The sequence below is a fragment of the Parasteatoda tepidariorum genome, chromosome 2 (assembly GCF_982258835.1).
Source record: "Parasteatoda tepidariorum strain Cologne lab strain chromosome 2, Ptep-v5.0, whole genome shotgun sequence".
Classification (NCBI taxonomy): Eukaryota; Metazoa; Arthropoda; class Arachnida; order Araneae; family Theridiidae; genus Parasteatoda; species Parasteatoda tepidariorum.
In genome coordinates, this window is record NC_141756.1 from 88,200,746 (window position 1) to 88,220,069 (window position 19,324).

General features: G+C 26.4%; 1 protein-coding gene across 1 annotated transcript; it reads left to right on the forward strand.

The window, feature by feature from the left end:
* Positions 1-49: 49 nt before the first annotated feature.
* Rpi (Ribose-5-phosphate isomerase) lies at positions 50-16,146 on the forward strand. Its single transcript, XM_043043498.3, has 8 exons — positions 50-393; positions 926-986; positions 1,413-1,468; positions 2,705-2,764; positions 7,376-7,509; positions 10,638-10,776; positions 12,772-12,874; positions 15,887-16,146. The coding sequence occupies exons 1-8, from the start codon at positions 241-243 to the stop codon at positions 15,970-15,972; spliced, it is 792 nt and encodes a 263-aa protein (XP_042899432.2). The 5' UTR covers positions 50-240; the 3' UTR covers positions 15,973-16,146.
* The last annotated feature ends 3,178 nt before the right edge of the window (positions 16,147-19,324 follow it).

The window sequence follows — 19,324 nt, forward strand, 5'->3', positions numbered from 1 at the left end:
GTAACCTTAAAGTTATTTCTTCTTTCCAGTTGAGTTTAAAAATTTTTCCAGTTTAGACCGATCGAACTGAATAAACTTGAATCAGAGGTAACTCTTATATTTTGTACTTTCATTTGAATGTAAACGGAAAAAACTGGTTCAAACGATTTCTTTAGACGTAGTTTTATTCCAAATATTTACATTGGAAACGATAATTATCTAGAAATCACGATGAGTAAAAGACATTCCTAATTTATCTGAATGCGTTATTTTATTATCTGTAGAAATTTTTTTACATTTATCAAACCATTTCATTTTAACTTGAACAGAACTGCATCAAATTTTACGGCCATGGATCCTCAAGAAGCAGCGAAAAAAGCAGCAGCTTGTCAAGCTATTAAAGATCACATATCAGTATGCATAATTTTTCTTTATCAATTAATAATACTTGCAAGTTTTAATTTAATATTAGGAATGTCTCTTTCATTTATATCTACCAACGTAGAAAAAAGGATTTAAAACTTAGCTGTTCTAATTCAATTGTTCTCCATATTTCGTTAATTAAATAAGAAGTATAAATAGTACAAATAATTGATGATGACTAATTTATTGGGAATTTTTTTAGTGCTATTTCAATTATCATTAAGTATTTCTGCACTGTAATTTATTAGCTTGCTATTTCGTTAGTAAATTAGCCATTCATTCTTCTTTTAGAAATAATTTAAATGTTTTTTATATATATATTTTTATACATTATTTTTATCTGTATGATTTTAAAAATATCTATGATTGTATTAATTCTCTCTATTTATATTAATCTTTATCATAAGCAAAGGCACAAATGACAAAAAAGTTATTAATTTTTCCAATCATTTACTTACCTACTTATTTTCATAGTGAATTTTTTGTTAATGATTTGGAAATCTTTTGGGAAATTTTATTTTAGGGGAATTGTGTTGTCGGAATCGGAAGTGGGTCTACTATTGTTTATGCAGTTGAAGAATTAGGTTTGTGTTATTGTTTATTCTATTTATATTAAATGTAAATACTTAATACTCTTTGAAATTTTAATAGAATACTAATATCTATTAGTTACAGTTGAGTAAAATGCTTAATTTAAGATTCTTTAAAAATTACATTGCATTAAATAAAATGATCTTTATGCTTTAAAGAGGTTTCCAAAATTCTCAAAAGTTGAAAGTAATCATCTGTTACTGGTCAATCGTGAATATTTTAAAATGTATCAAGATCTTTAGGCTATTTTTAAGTTTTGTGATTATATGACTGATAATATTGTCATACGATCAAAAGATAAAATTTTTACAGGAAAACATTAATGTTCATCATTATTTTATTTGTAAGTTTTGAAATGATTAGACAAATAAAATTTATGCTTCACAAATTAATTTATAGTATTTCATTTGTCTTTTTAGCAAGAATTGTTAAGGAAAAGAACTTGAAAATTCCGTGTATACCTACATCATTTCAGGTAATTTTTATTTTTGTTTGTAAAAATTGTAATATTGTTTGAATAGTCAAGCTCATCATTTTTAAATAATATATATCTCAGCATTATAAAAAATGTTGAATTTAGATTCCATTCCAATAAATGAAAAAAAGAGGAGAAGCGATAAAGAGACCACAATTTTGTATGAAGAGAGTCACTTATGAAGAAAACTTATGTATTTTAATGTCAAGTAGACATTAAGACTTGTGCAGCATATAAGTGCACAAGTCTTGTGCAGTACTTAATAGGTGTAGATATAACCTGGCGATTCTCATTTGACTACATCATATTAGTTAATGTCTTAAGGGTAAAAATATCTTAATGTTAGTTTATTTCTTCATTAAGTTTGAGATTATATAATATATTTGTGTTGTTTGTTGAGTGATTACAAATGCATGCATGAAATGAATTAAAATGACTCCTATTAGAATAAGAAAATGAACTTAAGTTTATTTCATTTAAGAATTTTTATAAATAGATGCTAGTTATTCAAGAACATTCGAGATATAGAGTCAATATTCAAGAACAAACTTCTAAGGAAGATAGGTTAAAGAGCTATAGTTACGTATGGCAGTGATCTCTGACAGATAAAAACTAATCTAAACTATTTATCTTTGAAAGGAAAGTGGAGGAAAGAAACAATAATGAACATGACAATTTAATCAGACTAAAAAACATAAATTTATTTATTAAATCCATACATTGACGATTTAATCAGATTAAAAACATAATTTTATTTATTAAATCCATGCATTTGGTATGGTTGTGACAAATTGAAAAGTTCAATGATTATAGAAATTTAAGATAACTTTTAAAATAGAAATCTTTCAACTGGGGACCAAGAGGAAAAAAGAGAAAATTAGACAATGCCACTAAAAATTTAACCACCTTAAAGTTCAAAAACTGAAAGTTAAAAGCCATAAATAGGAAGGTTTGGAACAATATTGTTCAGTAAGTCAAGGCTTACATCGGGCTGTAGTACTGTGCAATTAGAAGTAGTAATTATAATGTTTCTTAGAGAAACTGGCAACAACTAATTGTATTACATATGAAAAATATACTGAATTATTAAATAATGTGATAAATAAGATGAAAATATCTATTTTCATATTTTTGAATTTCATGTAGAAAGTTCATATTTTAGTTTGTGATAGAGTTATCAAATAGTTAATTATTTTATGCATTTATTTATAAAATTGATTGTTATTGTTTTTTTAGGCAAAACAACTTATCAGAGAGTTTAATTTGCTGCTTAGTGATCTTGAAGAATACCAAGAGGTATATTTTTGAGTTATTTATTTATCCCCTAAAAAGTATTTTAATTACTCATTTTGTCAACCTAATAAGAATATATTTATTTCCTCTTACTATTTAATTTATTATTTACTAAAAAAAATATTTTGTCATTATAAATATTGTTTTCTAAGTTTGCAACATTAAGTTCTATATTTTTTCATGATTTATAACATATGACTTTTATGCTTTTTAGAATGAATTTTTCAATGATAAATACTAAAACAAAACTTCTTAAAAACTATTAAATTTTTTTTTTTTAAAGAAACATTTCCTGCATTGAACAACATTACTGATTAATTATTTGGACATTTATATACACTAGCTGCCAACTCTTCTGCATTTTGCTGAAATGTTTTTGCATTCAGTCCCATATTTTGCTTTTTTGAACTGAGACTAAAATCGTCTACATTTTGGATAACTATAGATGACTCGCATCTTTTATTTACCATCCTATATATTTGTTTTAGAAGTGATTATACAAAAAAGGGATATTTTTATTTTGGATTTATTTCAGCTGATTGTGTTACTTTATATTCCACTTGTTCTTGTCCACTTGTTCTGATCATTTCCTTCAATTTTTTTAAATAGTGTATTAAAGACTCCAATATCACTTTCACAGCTGTAGAAAAATAACTTCGTAACCAACAATGGGAAAACTATTACGTTACAACTATAAAACTATAACAGTTCGTTATAAATCTGATCGAGGCTTACGTTAATTCACTAAACTGTTGATTCTTTGAATAAAGAATTAAAATTAAAAACATGCAAAATCTTTTGCATTTTAAATAACTTCTGCAATTTTGTTGTAAAGCTTCTGTATTTTTTTAAAATAAAAATAGGGGGCTGGCAGGTATGCTTTATTAGATCGGTGAAATTTAGTATAACAGATTATGGCTGTCCCTAGAGTAAATTTGCTCTTTTTATAAAAAGTACAACAGTGATCCTCCTTTTTTCGAAAAAAATTGGCTGCAATGGTACTTAAATATGCCAAATTAAGCTGTGAAAAGTTTCTGATAAAATCAAAAGATTACAGTTGTTAAAGAAATTCTAATAAGTATTTCCTAAATCAGAGTTTGCGAACTTTTTTCGAATGTTGTGCTAGCTTACTTGCAGTTAATTAGTGTCAGGTTTCTAATAAGCTGCTATTTTAATTCTTGTGAATTAATCAATTGTGATTTAAAAAAAAAAAAAAAATCATTGATTTAAATAATAAGTTATTTTTTTTAAATAAATCATTATATTTTTATAAATATATTCTTTAGGGTGGGATCTTTTTAAGTGAAGGTTTTACCCAAAGAAGTAATGAAAGGGGATGTATGTAAATTATTATATTTCTAATTAGACAATAAATAAAATTAGAGACTAAAATTGTGCAAGATTGGTGTGAAAGTGTTAAATTATTATTTTCTATTAGCTGTATATTAAATAATTTGCTGGTAATAAGCATATTTTAATTATTTCCTTTTAGTTTTATGTTTATTTGAATACACATGCTTTTAAAACTCTTAAATACCTAATTAATGTATGCAGATACTAAAGAAAGAATTTATTCTGCCCTGAGGAACATACAATATTTTTTTCCTTCAAGTTAAATTACTTTTCATACTAAACTTATTCAAGCAATTTGTTTAATACTAAACAAAATTCGAACGCTAATTTACTTTCCTGTTCTAAACTAATTTACTTTTCATTGGATATGTAATTGACAAATTGCCTCCTAGGCTTTAAAATTTTAAGCTGTCCAGTTTGAACATGGGTGCAAGTCTTCCGTCCCCAGGACGGATTTCTGTCTTTCGAAAATGTCCGCGGACGGAAGTAAGACGGAAACAAGACTGACTCGAAGACGGAAATCGGAATTTTTTTTTTTCTGTCCTTAAAAATATTTTTTAGGTCTACGTTATTGGTCTACTTTCTTATGTCCTGTTGTTATTTTATCAAAAGACAGATGAAAAAATATTTTTTGTACAGTATTTAAACTTGATGTATTATCAGGGCTTAATCTAGGTCGATTTTGGTACCGTTTTTCGGTACCTTCACAAAATTTTAAAAAAAGAATCGGTACCTTCACAAAATTTTAAAAAACGAATCGGTACCTTCACAAAATAAAATAAAAATCAGTATTTCAACAAACTTTGAAGCAAAAAAAACGCATCTTCACGAAAATAAAAAAAAAAGTTCGAAGGAATTTAAGTGCTGAATAGTTTTCCGAGCGGTTATTATTAGCGGTTATTATAATTTTATCTATGTATTCTGTATTTCTATTATTTTTTCAACCACTAATTCAAAAGTAAAAGTTAGCACAATATCAAAATAATAATTTCTTAATCATAATAAGTTCAATAAATTTTATTAGTAAGTAAGTTAAAAAAAATTTTTAAACTTTATATAAATCTAATTTTTAACCATAATATTAATCTGTATAGTAAATTCCATAATTTCTATGCTGGCTGGCTGTATAATTTACATTGAATTAATAAATGTAATTAATCTGCAAGCTGTCTTATAAGCAATTCCTTGAGCAATATGTGAATGTTTTTTATAGTATTGTACTTTTTGTATACATATGTAGTTTTTATGTTTTTTTTAGCAATACTAAATTTTCACAAAAAAAATTTTTTTTTCCACAAAAATCATTTTTCTCTCACAAAAATAGGTACTAGGATTGAAAACCTGGATTAAGCCCTGATTATGGTAAAGCTTTCTTAGATAGTTTGCATATGTCGAGGGGGTATTGTATATGTTAGGTATTTCAGTCAAAAAATTTTCAGTCTTGGCCTTTTTTCCAACTTGCACCCATGAGTTTGAACGAAAATAAGCATGACTTTATTTATTCTGTGATTAGTTTGTAATATTTAAATAATTTTTGAAGTATTTTTGGACTATTAAAGTTGTTTACGTGCAACTTAAATGAGTATAAATAATTTAATGTGTATTTACCATCGAAATACCTGTCGCATGCTATCTACTGTCATGCATATCATGTGTGTCACCTCTGTCCTAGATGGTTTAATAAAGCTTCCTTGAAGAGTAAAAAATGTATGGGTTTTGTTCCCATTTTAATGTTGAAAATTTTTGTGTAGATTTAGTAAAGATAAATAATTTAGATTTTAAAACTTATTCATATAATAGGTAATACATCTTTTATATGCCACAGTTTTACTTTTTATAGGTAACCTTTCTATTAATTTATCCATTGTTTTCTTCTCCCCCCTTTTATTTTTAAAACTTCATAGCATTTACTAATGAATATTTAGTAAACATTGTTAATTTCAAAATCCAGATTTACAAAGTGAATCTGCTGTTAATTTTAATTCAGGGTTGGGTCTTTGCCATCAATAACTGGTTTTTGACATGACAGTGGTAAAAACCGTCAAAAACCTACTGCTTTCTTTAATTTATGGCATATAGCGGACAATATATTATTTTCACATAATTGCCTTTATAAATGAATGTTGTAAATGATTGCTATTGATTTTGCAATTATATACATGTATTCTTATAGAAGGATATACATTCATACAGTAATATTGTAATATACTTATTGAAAATAGTGATACTTACTTTTATCATTATAGCTTGATTTGCAAAGGATTAAAAATTTTGCACTTCTTAATAGTTAGAAATAAACAAACAAACAAAAAAGCTTGGAACTATTAATAAATTCAAGAACTAATAAGAAGAATTTAAAATTTGGCATTTCTTAAATATTAGAAATAAGCTAAACAAAACTTTCAAAACTTGTAACTACTAACAAACTCTAAGTCAAGAATTACTGCTATTTTGTCAAGTTAAAAACTTTTATTCATTTGAAAAAGCTTATTAAACAAAACTTAATTACAAACAAAATTACTTGATTACAGTAGTCGGGATCACTGTGCCGAAGCATACGATAGCAAGTGACTAATTTTGCGCATTTTTCATTGCCCAGTCAATTTCTGAGTTTAGTATGGATGAGTCCAGAATTCAAAAAGATTCTTGATGCTTGGAAAATGTTGAAAATTTTGTTTAGTATCCTAATATTTTACTTCAAATAGTATGTTTTGATATAATCATAATGGGAAAATGCAAGAATCTGTTCTTAAATATCTTTTAACAACTTTTTTTCTAATTTTTTTGCCCAAAAATGAATTAATTTAAATTACAAGCAGTCAAACTCAAATAAAAATACAGTTTTACCGTAACTATGGGTTTTTGACAGAGGGTTTTTTGACATGGTAAAAACCGTCATGTGTCAAAAACTTGCCAACCCTGTTTTAAATTATGATCACAGTCTTGTAACTGCTGTGGTTTACAATATTTATAGTCATTTTTATCTAAACATAACTTTTTCAAAATTTAATTAACTGTTGAAATTAGCAAGATTATTTTATCAATCTGTAAATAATTGGGAATTTCTCTTCTATATTTATTAGGAGAAAACTAGCTATTGATAGTTAGTAGTATAATTAGTTAGCTAACTAATATAAGCTAACTAATATATAATGAATTGTTTATCCATAGTAAATAATTAATAAATTCATTGAATTATTTAACAAAATTTTATAAATTGAAAGATTACTTATTTATTCTGCCCAAATTTAATTTTCACAGTTGGATTATGTGTTTGATGGTGCTGATGAAGTTGATGCTAATTTGGCGTTGATCAAAGGTGGAGGCGGATGTTTAACGCAAGAAAAAATAGTTGCCTCATGTACAAATAATTTAATTATAGTAGCTGATAGTAGGTAAGATGATATAACTTTATAATCCTGTCATTATTATTTTTAAATTTATCAAGTTTATTTAATCTTCTATTTTGTGTTTCCTATTAATCACCCTGTTAGAATAGTAATTTTCTATAACAAAGTCATGCTGAATTAAAATGAATTTGTAAATTTCAAATCATGTGTAGCCAAATAAGGTGTTTTCATCTAACAGTTTTTTTTTTTTTTGCAATAATGATATTACATTACAAAGAATCTTACTGTGGAGATGTAGCTATCGACAATGTCAACCTTCATCTATGAAAATTCATATTCCCTACCATAGAATCGAGTTAACATGTCTTACATACTAGTGAATTGGAATTATATTTTTCTAGTGGTAGGTACACTACAGTACTCCCCCACCAGAATTATATCTGTGATAGAATTCAATGAACGGATACCACTAGTTGATTCATTGCTGTTTTGTAAGAAGCCGAGAGAGCTGTATTAAGATCATTGTACTTTTTTAGTGCTGATTGTGGGATCTGTATTAAGTTTGCGGTCATGGTCACCCGTGTGTTCTTTTTTAGCAGTCGAGTGTATATGTTGTATTTTATGTGTGATCGAGACTGAGAAGCAACAGCTTGAGGAAGGCAATGTCGCAGTCACAAGTAGCAAATCAACTGTTCAATGTGGACCATCCATCGAAGTAGGCATGTCAAATCACCGCGGGCGTTTCTGCCAAGTTAGGCGTTTTCCCATCATGTCCAGGGGTTGGTAGCTTTCGACAATGTCAACCAGTGTTTTCTTCATAGAAAAAAAATGGGTGAGAATTTCTCACCCTTTCTCAAAAACAGGGTGAGATTTCAAAAAGTTAAGTGAGATTTCTAAAAACTAAAAAAACACAAATAGACTTGGAAAAAAATCATTTCCTTAATTATGATACATTTTTAACATCTTCTATTTTTTAAAGCATTGAATATTTTTGCTGCATCATCATAGAATATTTTGCCTTTACGAGGTATTTGTCCATCTTACATTAGTGCATAAAGAATTTGAACGTCTTACATGAAGAAAACCTCACCTACGGTAAACACGTGGTAGCAGAGAAATGTGTTCTGAAAGGTGTTCCGTGCTTCGGAGGGGCTGTGTTCTGTTGTTCGAAAAGGTTCTGAACTATACTGGTAAATAGGGAAGATAGATAACGGAGCAGATGTTGCAATTAATGAAACATCCGGGAAGAAAAGTGAAACAGATTTTATTCTAAATGGCGTAATGCGAGAAATTCGCCAATTTTGAAATTGATTTATAGAATGCACGAATTTCTCGCGGTGATAATTTTTTAATGCGAGAAAAGAAGAAAATGTGCGAGATTCTCGCGCTGTAGTGAAAACACTGTCAACCTTCATCTATGAAAAGGTACTCCACCATAGAATCGAGTTATACATACTGGTGAATTGAAATTATATTTTTGTAGTGGCAGATACGCTCACTTATATCACAAATAAAATTACGTTATGAAGAATATTACATTATAAAGAATACTATTATTATTATTTTATTTTGCAACAAAAACTGACCAGACATTTTTATATGCATCTTTTCATATTTTTGTGATCTTAGTTGATGTTTCCAAAATACTTTATTGTGCTGCATGCTAATTTAAAATGAAATTAAGCTGTTTTCAGTGATTTTGATATTGATACAAATTCTTTAATCTCAATGCTGTAGCTATTGTATGCAATGAAAAAATGATAAACGTGTATTTAAAGAAAAAGTACAAATGGTTACTCTTTGCACAATTGGAGGAATTTTTAGCCAACTTTTCTACTTCAACTTTTTTAAATCTATTAATTTGATTCTTGTTCGGACTCAAGTTGGATGTATTAATTTCATTTTGGTAAAGTTTTATGCAATTAGTTGACTGCTCGCCAGATATTTCATATAATTTGAAAAAATGTGGCTTTCTTCTAATCATATTAAATGTTTAGTAAGCATTGTGTCCCTCAAGCTTTACTAAGTGCTGTATCTTAAGTAGTAAAGATTTATTAATTGTTACTAAGAATTTTTGCCAAAGCCTGTAACTACTTGAATAACAAATTTTTTTTTTCTCAGGTTGGCTTAACACAGCTAATATTTAATGTTAGCATATTTTAAGTTTTTAAATTTGACAATGTACACATAGCAATTTTTTGATATACTGTGCCTATAATTTCTATGACTTTTGACAGAAATCTACTGGATTTCATAAATATGCAACTATGTGTATAACAAGCTTATAAACTGTTAAATTTGCATTTAATATTCAGTGTTTTTTTTTTTTTTTTGTAGTTTAAACTTATTTATCAGGCCATTTTAAATCTCTAAATTGGTGATTAATGAATAGCAAAATCCATATTTGCAATTTTTTTGTCATTGGTATTGCATATTACTATAGAGAAAATATATTAGAATGAATTAGGGAAAAAGCAGAGTTTGCTATTTGCCTGGATACCAAAAAACGACATCTAAAAGAAATTGTTTAGTTATTATTACCTAATAAACTTTTCTAATTTTTTTTTTTGTTGACAAATTTCTTGAATAAAGTAAAAGTTATCTAAACACTATGGAGTTTGACTAATTAAAAAGGTAGATTTTAATGAATAAAAACACATACCTAATTGCTTAAACTCACTGTAATGAGGATACATATTTTTGTATAGATCTACTGTTTCTTATAATAAACAAAAATATATTGATTAATAATTTTTTAAATTAAATTCTAATTGAATAATTCATTAATCAAGTATTACATAGTTTTATAAATATAGCTCTTAATGACTGAATAATTTTATTCATGAACTCCGCAATATTCAATACTATTTCCACATTTATTTATGATTTATTTATTATTTTGATTATTTATAATTTTGATTTTTCATTATTTTAAACTAGTGTGAGTACAAAATAAACATATGGATATGTGCTATTCTTTTTTTTTTTTTTTGAATGAGTTTTTTTTCTTCTAACACCAGGATTAAGGAGTTGCTTGTTAAAAACAGTTATCTGTTTCTAAAGAGTGCATGTTATAGAACTTTAATTAAACAGTTTACATTTTTTTAGTTATTTCTATGTATATTGCATACATTTATGTTTTAAATTTTGTTTGCTTCATGGTTATAATGTAGGAAAGACTCTACATTTCTTGGAACTAATTGGACAAAAGGCATACCTATTGAAGTTATACCAATGGCTTATATGCCAATTAAAAGGAGATTAGAAGCTATGGGAGGACCTGCTGAATTAAGAATGGCAAAAGCTAAAGCTGTAAGTATAACTTTCATCAATCATAATAATTTAATCATTAAAATGTTATCAGTAAGACTGTTAATTTTTAATTGATTTAGTCATGTTCAAGTGTGTATTAATGTTGTACATATTTTCTTACCACATGAACCACATGTTTTTCCTGATTTTCAATAAAACGTTAGCATTATTAAATTTTTTTGAGAAATTTCCTATTCTTGCTTATATTTGTTTATAACCCTTCCTCCCTCTATTTCTGTTGTGAAATAATAGCAGCTATGCTATTGCTTTACTCTATGTTAAATTATTACAAAATTCAAATATGGAATTAAAATATAAATTTAATTTTCCTTTGAAAATATTCTGGCTAGGTCTTTTAAGCTATTTTTCTTTTCTGTATTTTCAATTATTTGCATTGTTAACATATTCAAGCAATTACATATTTCGAATTGTTTATCACCACTGTCATGTCGGGAGAGTTAGATATCGTTTGTATTTGTATTTATTTAATTTAAATCGACATATTATAATTGCATTAAATCGACATGTATTAAAATATGATTTAAATTGTTTAGCGTTATATAAATCTCAGTAAACATAAGCCTTTTTTTTGTGAAATAACTTGTAACAAACAATACAACAAAAATAACAATACAGCAAAGAATAACAATAAAATGGAACTGTTATCAAAATGAAACTGTGGGGATAAATGAATGATGGGACTGATTAGCTGGTGTGATAAATGAATCTCATTTATCCCACCAGTTAAATCATTTGTCCCATCAGGATAAATAAAGCTCATTTATCCTTTTTTATCAAAATTTAAAATAAAATCTATTGAACTGTGTAAGTCCTGGGTATTAGTCAAAAGTATAATCCACCATGCAGTACGCAATTTTCTCATTTTACAATATTTTGCAGTTGAGATAGTCATTCATTATTTTAAAATTCTGAATTATATTTTAAATAGCTATGTGGCCGATGTTAATATAATTTTATCTTGTTAATTATTCTTGTTATACAAACTATTACACTAATCTCTACTGATGTCTTTGTTACACAAATTTTTGGTCATCAATTTAATTGCAATTTATTTTGCTTGATTTACAAGTTTTCTTTTGTGTGTTTTTTTGTTAAAACTTAGCTTGATTTAGATGCTTCAAACTGAAATTAAGTTTGTTAAATTTTGTTACAACTGTATATTTTATGATTAGTTGTAATATTTTTACTAATTTTGTCTAGGAAATGAAATTATCTTTTCGTTACTCAAAAATTAATTAGAATGTTCTGTTTTAAAAATCTTTTTTATATTTAAATCAGCAATTTTAAATTATTGCAAATTATTTAATCATTAAGGTGCATTAGAAGAAAATAACTTACTTAAATGAAGGATTAAAAAAAGTTTGATACTTTATTAGTAAATATTCTTGTATTCTTTCTATATTCTTATTATATTATTGTTATTTAAAACAAAAAAGATTAATTATGTATTTTGTGTCAAACTCAAAGAAATATTATTGTTTTTTTCTTTATTAAGTCTCAAGAGCATTTATCTCTTATCAAAGACATATTCAATTAAAAAAATAAATAAATCAGGTAGTTCTTAATAACTTTTGTTAAAATAACATTTGGTGTCATTTACACTTAATCATATTATCAGTAACTTTCATAAGTTTAAAATTTCTTTAAAAATTAAAAACTAGGTATTACGATAGTAACACAATATGTTATATTTGTATAAGTCAGTTTTTAATTTTTAAAAAAAATTTAAATTTCTAAAAAGCTAATAAAAATTGATATGACAAAATGATAAATGGGATGAAATTAAAAAAGTACAAATGACAAAAAAAATTATTTTAACAAGAATCATTAGAACTATTTGATTTTTTTTGCCAAGTTTTACATATTTGCTGTCCGCAAATACGGCTTTTGTTTCTGTCTGCCAGTTTTTCATGTCTGTATTTATCATCTACAAACATGGCAGTATTTGGTTTCATTATCATTTTCATATTCTAGGGACCACTTGTTACTGACAATGGAAATTTCATTTTGGATTGGAAATTCACCATTAAAAGTGCGGACTGGAGGACACTGAATCAAAAAATATTATGCTTTCCAGGTTAGTGAGCTAATTTTATTTCTTTTGTTAATAGTTGATATTGGAAATTTCAAAGTTACAAAGAAAGTTTTTTTTTTTTTTTTTTTAAGAAATGTTTTTATTTTTAAAGACAAGTTTTTTTTTAAAAAAACAATTTGATCGCTAAGTGAAATGAACTATGCTATTCCCAAGTATTTTATAGTATTTGACTATTTCATTTAACTATTAATGTTTTCAATAACAATTCAAAAATATCCACTTTTGTTCCAAAAATATGCTAACACAATAATAAAGAAAGAACTATATGCTTTTATATTACTTTACAACTTCTAACTAAACTAAACTCAGTGGTGCGACAGCCCATAGAGGGCCAAGGCCTACTGTGCCCATCTCAGTTTTCTTGACCTTGGGCTCTGGGGTGCAGGAACAGATGTTCCGGTCAGGTGGTCAGCCGAATGCGACTTTACAACTTCACTTAACATTAAAATAAATACTTAACATTTAAATTTTATTTTAGTGATATATGTTAGAGAGTAATTTCTCCCCATGCTTGTATGTAATATAAAAATTCAATAGTATTATATTCAATAGTATTAATTAAGTTTTATGAAATACACATTTCTTGTTTTCTTTAATCCATTGAATCAATACAAATTTGAATATATTTAAGGCAAAATATCGTATTTATTTTATATTAAAAAAATGCTTGAAAATAATGGAATTATTAAAAAGTACAAAAATGACATAGGTTGCATTAGTAAAAGTAATCTTTAGTACTAATGATTTAATAATTAATAAAGTGTCAAATTCTCTTTTTAAAATTTATTTTAAAATAATAGAACTTCAACAGATTTTGTAGCTGTATTGAAATTTTTTTTATTTTTCTGATAAGGAAGCATTTTTTGTTATTCATCTTTTTTTTTTTTAGCTATTTGTTCTAATATTTCTGATTTGTGTTGTGAAATCCCTGTTTGAAATATTTGATTAAAGATATTTTATATATTTGCACATTTTAAATAAATATTGTTGTGAAGGAATGTTAACTAAATGATTATATGACAATTTTTTTTGATGAACAGTATCATTAAAATTTTTTAAATATTAATCACAAACTGTTATGAATTGCTAGGTGCTTTATTAATAAATTCCGCTGGAAATATTGTTAAAACTTCTTTTTCAGAATAAAGTAACTGAATTTAAAAGTATTACCTGTATTTTATTTATTTATTCTTTTTACAAGTCCTTGAATTAGTCCTTAAATTAGCCCTTGTTATATTTAATTAGAGCAAATTATAAATTTTTTAGTTTTTTTGTTTGTTCTTTCTAAAAGTAGTCTGGTACATGTATACTGTACCAAAAAATGTCATGGTTTTTCCTTTAGTCCACTAAGAAGTATACTATTATTATAATGCAGCATTAATAAAATAAAATAGAATGAGTAAATTTAATTTTTTTATTTTTTGAATAAAATGTTTTATACCAAGAGACTTTTTTTAAAAATTTGCAACAATATTTTGTAATTTATGTAAAATTCAAAAGCTAATTATATCTTTTTTATTTCCAAATCTATATAAAATCAAAATCTAAAGTTTGGAGAATTGGAATCTAAAATATTGTTCATATTGATGGGATATTTTCTATTATCAAACAAAATTTGTTTTTTTTTTTAATTTTATTATTTTTTTCTCCAAATTATACTTTAACTTAAACTATCAGGCTTTAAGTGTAAGTTCTTTCTTGGGTAATTACTCTACAGCTGTATAGGTAACAACTGTGCCTTTCAGCAGAATAATTCAACTGTTTATCTGTGACATAATTATGCTTTTTGATGGCGCTCAAGATTGAGGATTTTCGCGTTGAATTTCAAGACATGTGAATTAATTATATCTTCCTTTATTCTTCAATTTTCTTCTATTTTTGTCTGTTTTACATATTTTTTTTCTAAGGAATTATTTTTTGTGTATTTATTTATTTATTATTATTATTCTTTTTGGTGCTTAATACATTTTTGTACTTATGTCTTCCAATTTGGCAATATTAACATTTATTCAAAAAGCTGAAAAATTCTATGCTGATAGTGTGATGTGAGTTAAGAGAATACAGTATTACGATTTTTTAAAAAAAAATTATATTTTTTAAATTATATTTAAGCATTTCCTTAAATTATTGCATATTTTTTATTATTTTTTATGCTTTTTCTTGAGTAAATAATCCTGTTCATCTATATATTAGGCAAGGAGAAAAAATAATGTTTTGCTATACATTGACATAAAGAAACAATTTCAATGACATATGATGAAAATGGTATTCTTGAGAATTATGAAAAGTATCTGGTAGACCTGAAAATTAAAATTTTTTGTTAGTTATCAGTGGTTGGTACACTTAAATAACTTAGCAACCACTTTTCTTTCAAACCGAATGCATTGGTGTCTGATATCAATAGGTTCTTTTAATTTAATAGCCACTTTTTGCAAACTTGTTTTGCTTGGATTAAATAACATTTTTAAGAAAACTCATATTAGAAACTCATATTAGCTTTATTAAACTTTATTTAGCAATGTTTGCAGAGATAAAATTGTATGCATTACCTCTTTGAAACATGTGAATTGTTAAAAAGCTCCTCTCACATGAATTTTCCTATCTCAAACTGATGGATCCTGAGGGATCACAATTTTCAATGGAGATATTGAACATTTTAATGAAAATTCTGTTTTCCAGAGTCTTCTTGCATTGATGTATTTTCATCATTAAACGATTTTATAAAAAAAAAATAAATCAGTAAAGACAAAGGGAAAAAGTGACTGGTTACTTAATTAAGTCACCACTTTTTTTTGCTGACTCGCCATGCGGCGAGTGTATGTTTTCAGGTCTAGTATCCAGGATTTATATTTGGAAAGCTGAAATTTTTTAAACTCTTCTTAAACAATACCTAACAAATTTTTAACTACTAGTGCCCATAAAATGTTTTTTGCTTCAGTATTTTCTACAATTTTTTATTTTCTATATGCTATATTTGATTGATATTTCATATAGGTGTTGTGGAAACAGGTCTATTTGTTGACATGGCAAAGAAAATTTATTTTGGTGAAGAAGATGGTAATGTGACAATCAAGATATAGCTGTGATATAAATTTTAGGCTTTTTAAATTGTATGACAGATTTTTACGATGTAATATGCACTCATATTTTACTTTTCATTGTGTTCTAAATAAAGCTCTCTCATATGCCTTTTTTTTATATTTTTGTAAAAATTTTGTAAAAAAAAAGTGAAATAAATGAAATGATTTGCTTATATAGAAGTGTTATTAAATTATTAGTCAATTAAGTCCAGGCAAATGTTTGATAATTGAAGAAATTATGAAATCCCAATAAATAAATGGAATTAAAGCATTTGCATATGGCTATAGATCTGTTATTAAACTATCTGTCAAATTTTTTAAGGAAATGTTTGAAGAAATTGTAAATTCTAAGGAGAAAATAAAAATTTTCATTATACAGTTTTAAATCCTAAATTTTTTGCTGTTAAGAAAGGTGTGCTTCATACTTCAGTGCAATTTTTTCTTTTCTAAACTTTCCCTTTAACTAAAGAATTTCACCTTGTTTAGCGTTGTAATAATAATAAAAATCGCATTCAGTTTAGTAATAAGGAAAATTTTACCTCTAATATGTGAATATTTAGTGAAACAAGTAATATTTAATTGTAACGCATATTTAAATCCAAGCATAGTTTACAGCTTTAGTATCATTATATAATTTTCTTAATTTATTTGATGTTAGATATGTTAAACTTAATTACATAATTTTTTTCAAGTATAAATCTTTAATTTATATTTAAACTTTTTTTTAAATAAAAAGGTAAGAAAAGCCTAATGTTAAGCACATGCTTTTAAATATTCCTTTAACTAGCAAATTTAACAAAATATAAAAAAAAAAAAATGAAAATTTTAACATAGAAGTTCAGAAAAGTCAAGAAAATTTTATCCAGAACTTTACCAAACACTCTGATTAATGTTGCATTTGAATAAACTATCAGATTAAACTTTTTTAGTGTTGCATCACATAATTTAAGATTATTTAGGAAAAAAAATTGAAACAATTTTAGAGAATGCCAACTAAATCTATGCATGGCTGTATGTTGGATTTTTTTTTCAATGATGAACTTTAGATAAGGAAACCCATTTATTTCTGACACCAAACTTCGGATTTTATTTATAATAGTTAATGAACTAGTAAATTGTATTTAACAAAGTTTTGAAATAAAATTTACTTCTTTCATCAACTATGAGAATACATAGGAACACTGTGTTCAATAAACAATATTTGAACATTGACATCCATTTAAATTCAAGAGAGAAAAAAAATTAGTAAATAACTTGGATAATCACCTTGTTTTGCTTTAGGAGTCCTCCTGTTGTTCTAAATGTTGAATTGAAAAGAGATAAAAAAAAATTTGATATGGAAATTCTTCATTTGCAAAATTTATGTTTGATCATTCTAGTAGGATACATTGAAGCTCTGAGATGGAATGATGATTGTGGTGCAGTTATGAGAGTTAAAAAGTCGAACAAGCAGGGAATAAAGCTCTGCATTAAGGACCTAAAATTAAAAAAAAGGAATAGGTCAAAAAAGCATTGCAAAAGAAAGCATTATGTCTATGGATTCACCACCCCATGGCGTCTTCTTCTGTGGCCTTTTTTTATATGAATGACCACCACACTCTTCACCGTAAAGCTATTCGTGAAGCTTTGGTCACTGCGAGATATTAGGATACAAGGAGACGCTTAATGAGGAAATGACTTTTTGTATTTCTGTTGTAATCCTTGTATGTTCTTTTATTGTTATATTGTCAACCCTCTTGCAATTGGAAATAATAAAAAAAAGGAAGAAATACTGCAAAGGAAACAAGGATTACACTCAATGCAAATTACGCGCTACATCTACGAATAAGGAAATTTTTATTTATTATTTTTAAATTCCATTTCAACATTTAAATCTTTAATTTCTTTTGCAATCGTGTCAGTTTGTATAAAATACCCATTTTCATAGTATTAACAGTGGCTGCATATTAATTTGTTACATTTTAAAATTAAATTAATACATTTATAAATATTCTTAAAATAATATAGCATGATAAGTAATATTTTTTATTCATATTTTCAAGTTTTTGAAGAAGAGTTATTTCACTATTTTATTCTTGAATCCAATGATTTTAGTATTTCTTTCCCTTCCATGAATAACAAAATTAATTTTAAAAAAAAAATTGTCTAGCTTGTATAAATTTTCTTCCCTTTGTAACAAAATTATTAGCGATAAAAAAAATAATAAATACAAAACTAGGTTTTTGTTATTATTATCCGTTAGCAGAAATCCGTTATAAACACTACCGAAATAAATTCAAAATGATGTTTAATTTTTTTCTCTCTCAATAACACTTCAAAAGCTTTACTTCTGTTAGTATTGAAATGAACGACATTTAATTCCCGTTCTTTAAAGTTATCGTTTCTGAAAAATCTAATTGATCTGAAATTTCTCTTAAAATGTTTTTAAACTTTGAACCATGATATCGGTTTCTTAAAACGTAATATCGTATAAGTTTGCTGCAATCCCTTAAATAATTAATTGTTAAATTAAAACAGCTGTTTAATTTGAACAACGATGGAGTAATCACCTTTTAGATGGTTTAATTTGTACGATAATATGGTACAATAAGGCACGGAATTAAAGTTGGAGCAAATTCACGCTTTATTTTGTTTAATGTACCTTAAAATTTTTAACATAGTAATTTGTAGTAATTATTGCATCTAACAAATAAGATCAACCCACAAGGCATCTAAGGAATACTAAGGAAAACTCTATCATCATATGATCACAAGTTTCTATCTCTGAATAACTTCTGTGCCTTTTTATTTTTCTCACAGCTCATGAAAATCTTGACATTAGAACTTCACAGTAATAAAAATTGGCGTTCAAGAATAAATTTTTGCAATAAATCGAGGTTTATTCCGAGAAGTTATATGTGAGACGTTGCACTGTCAAATTAGAGAGATCTGCGCTCGTCTCCTTCCGGATAACTTCTTTCCACCGAATCAGATCATCACTGCGCAATCTCCAATCAGTCAATAACTACTTCACGCTTGCGCAGTATGGATCTTATTCCGTATATCAGTAACTCGTTATGAAAAGAGGTACGACTTCCTTAGATGTACAGCATATCTTCATACCATTCATAGATGTTTTATAGTACACATATCAAGAATAAAAAACTCGCTTCTCTGTTTTAGAAATAGTTCTCGATTATATATCGAAATTATACTGAAATAAATTGTCAGAAAATATTGATATCTTTCCATAAATCACGTTATTTTTCTAATTAATTAATATATTATCAACATTTACTTACATATCGCATCCGATAATTAACGGGCACCCTGTTATGATTCTAGTCTTCTGTCAACGTTTGGGCCGTGTTCG